The 3453-nt window shown below is 36.5% G+C and overlaps 1 protein-coding gene across 1 annotated transcript in view; it reads right to left on the reverse strand.

Annotated features, from left to right (window-relative positions):
* LOC111871065 (ganglioside GM2 activator) overlaps window positions 1–449 on the reverse strand; it is a 6440-nt gene extending 5991 nt beyond the window's left edge. Inside the window, exon 1 of the mRNA XM_023863834.2 lies at window positions 273–449. Within this exon, the coding sequence (XP_023719602.1) occupies window positions 273–356 (84 nt within the window). The 5' untranslated portion in view covers window positions 357–449. The remainder of the gene's footprint in view (window positions 1–272) is intronic.
* Window positions 450–3453: the final 3004 nt, after the last annotated feature.

The following is a 3453-nucleotide window of genomic DNA, read 5'->3' on the forward strand; positions in this document are numbered from 1 at the left end:
CTGAGTGGGATTCGAACCCACGATCCCGGCTTCCGAGCGAGCGAAGACAGTGCATGCCTTAGACCGCTCGGCTACCGTGGCCGGCTTCAAAAAGTTTATCTACAAATATTCTCTGTTTATTTCTTGTCTCCCCACCCTTTCTGCATTTGTACGCAGTCGTCAACTTCTTTTAACTGCTTTAAGCAATATCAGAAGCAGAATATGAATCGCGTGTCGTCTCCACAGTTAATCTTTTGGGGAATTATCTCTCGGAAAGTAATGTATCTACTTACATCGTTAAATATGTTAGCTTCCGATCCCGCGTTGAAGAAGAGAACTGGACCCAGAAGAATAACAGATCGGAAAAGTATATTCATTATTTCCCGACCCAAAGAAAGTACCAATGCAACTTGTGACGGAATCTTGCACACTGCCGCAGTGAACTGCTGTAAGAAGTTTGTGGTCGGATAATTCGTTTCCTTCGCGTCTACTTCCAGATTTGTGACGTCACACATTAAAACACATAAAAAATATTATTTGCCTGGTCGTTCTTTCCGACCTGTTCTTCAAAGTCGAAATTTACGTAGTGCAAATAAATATAGGCCTCCATGAGTTCTACCACTCACCCAGAAGCTAAGATGAGAGTTTACTAGACATATTGGTGTTATGGAGGTACCCGCTTCAACTCTTAACTGAGGTTGTTACTACGCAATTCTCCCCGCGATTTTCTTCAGTATTTCCAGGCTATAATCCGAAAAACTACCCCCTCGTCCGTCTTTTACAGTTCACCATACGTAATTATCTTTTCTTCTCAGTCGACGCTGCTTAAACTCTGACGTTTATTCGGCACCGTATCTGAATTCACAAAAGATGCAAACAAGTTTAATTCAGTAAAATTTGTTACTTTACTTTTTTTTAATCTCGCTTAGTGGGAGGGGTTGGAGTCAAAATGGGTCCGCTCGGCACGGCGGCCACTGATTGGCCTATTGTAGCCTGCCCCGGGTGATTATGATGATAGAGAATTTGGTGGAGTGAAGATTGGCAGGGGAAACCGAAGTACTCGGAGAAAACCCGCCCCAACGCCACTTTGTCCACCACAAATCCCACTTGACCAGACCCGTGATCAAACCCGGACCACCGCGGTGGGAAGCCAGCGACTACCGCTTGAGCTATGGCGCGGCCTCTGTTATTTTGCTTACTATTTCAAGCCAGATTCGTCTTTCAGCTCTATAAAATTAAATTTTTAAAGGGATCAGGTGTCAGTACTGACATAGAGGTATATAAGATCAGATTTTAGAATAATTTCGTGCAATTTTATGTATATTTGAACATGATGGCCACATAGTGAATAGAATATGTCATAAAACTGACTATATACATAAATAAAGCTTCAGCGATGACATACAATAATTATTTATCATGTCATATATAATGGTTCCCTTGTCCTCAGGGACACAGTGATCATGTGTATGAGATCTGCACAGTGTAACAGTGGCTGACTGGGAAACTGTATCACAGACAGACCTATTTAACTACAAATAATATAATGGACAGTAAAATTTTATTTTAAAAATAGTTTTACATGAATATCCTATATATATGTATTTTATCAACTAAATATAAAAAACTTTTACAATCAGTAAATTGATTGAACATGTAATTGATAAATTTTACAAAATAAACTTAATCTGATTTTCCTTCATTCACACACTACACTTCTGTCCACAATGCAACCAGTTTGCTATCTCCATCTCTTTCTGCTACATGTTTCGGCCGTGTATGACTATCATCGGGTGTCACTATTTGCTAAAACCGTTTTACTACGTACTCGTAATATGTGCAACTTCACGTAACACATATACATGTGATATCTCACACTTAAAATAAATGTACTCTATTAAAGGTCACTAAAAGTCATTAAAAACATTTAAAATTCTGATGTTTTTGCTTGGGGCTGTCATTCTTTCTTCAATTATCATTCTTTTTGGATTCGTTTTGCAGCAGAATGAGTGTTTGTGTGTATGTAGCTTCCAATTGTGTTGGTGCGGTTATCACATATGCCCCTTTGACTCTGTTCTCCACCCTACCTGTTAGTAGCGTTGTTTGTGTTCTGTGTATATATTCTTAGGTAGCTTTTCACAGTGGTCATCTTTGCCACTGCAATAGTATAGCTTGTCAGTTCTCTGTCACATTCTTCAAACGTTCCATACTCATTGCATGTGATAGTCTCATATGTTAAAAAATTATCCCCAGAAATGGACTGATTTATTGTTAAAAAAAGAAGAAAGGCAAAGAAGTGGAAATATACTGCCACCTACAAATAAATTTCAAATGTATGTGCATGTTCTGTGATTGGAAATGTTAATGTTATTTTCACATTCTAATATAAATGATCTTAGTAGGAATATTCTTACAACAATTGAAATTTTAAATAGATGGTTTAGAGCAAATAAACTATCCCTGAATTTTAATAAGACACATTGTATTCAATTTAAAACCAAGGCAACAATATCAGATACTTTTACAATAAATTATAACAATAATTTTATCAACAATACCTTAAGTACTAAATTCTTGGGAGTCGTAGTTGATAGTGCCCTAATATGGAAGAATCACATTGAACTACTTGTAAAAAAATTAAGCAAGGCTTGTTATGTAATAAGAAATATGAAACAGTATTTGTCTATTACAGCCTTAAAGGCAATTTATTACTCTTTCTTTCACTCCTTATTGAGCTATGGTATCATCTTTTGGGGAAATTCTTCCCATAGTTCTAGTGTTTTTCTTCTCCAAAAAAAAGCCATCAGAGCGATGTTGGGATATGGTAACAGAGTTTCGTGTAGAAACATATTTAAAGAGTTAAACATTTTACCATTTGCATCGCAATACATATTTTCATTGTTAATATTTGTATTGCAGAATAAACATCTTTTTTCATCAAATATTGACTCTCATGCTATAAATACCAGACATAGACAAGATCTTTATCTACCTCAAGCTAACTTAACTAGTTTTCAAAAAGGAGTTTACTACGCGGGTATAAAAATGTTTAATAAACTGCCCATAGAGATCAAGAACTCATCTCATAATTTTAAANGAAAACCACTACTGTAAATGGTTTGAAGTCTCCAGACAATGCTTTCTTTGGCATGACAGTTTTAGCCAGAAGAATGAAGAGTGTGCTTTAGTGACCAATGCTTCTGTATGGCAGTGAAACAAGAATGCCAAGAAATGGAGACAAAAATAAATAAAAATATCATAAATGATGTTTCTGGGGCCATCGTTAGGAGTTACATTGAGGAATAAAATGAGGAGTGAGGATATTCAAGAATGCCTTGAAACAAGAAATGTGGTACAGGAAGATGTAGGAGAGGTGGTCCCTAATATTTACAATGGCAATCGTATCATTACAAGTCTATTTAAAAACGTTTACAAAGCCAACCAAGAAAGAGATGGAAGTTGTTCATGTACACC

This window comes from Cryptotermes secundus, unplaced genomic scaffold, assembly GCF_002891405.2.
Source record: "Cryptotermes secundus unplaced genomic scaffold, Csec_1.0 scaffold73, whole genome shotgun sequence".
In the NCBI taxonomy this organism is placed as follows: Eukaryota; Metazoa; Arthropoda; class Insecta; order Blattodea; family Kalotermitidae; genus Cryptotermes; species Cryptotermes secundus.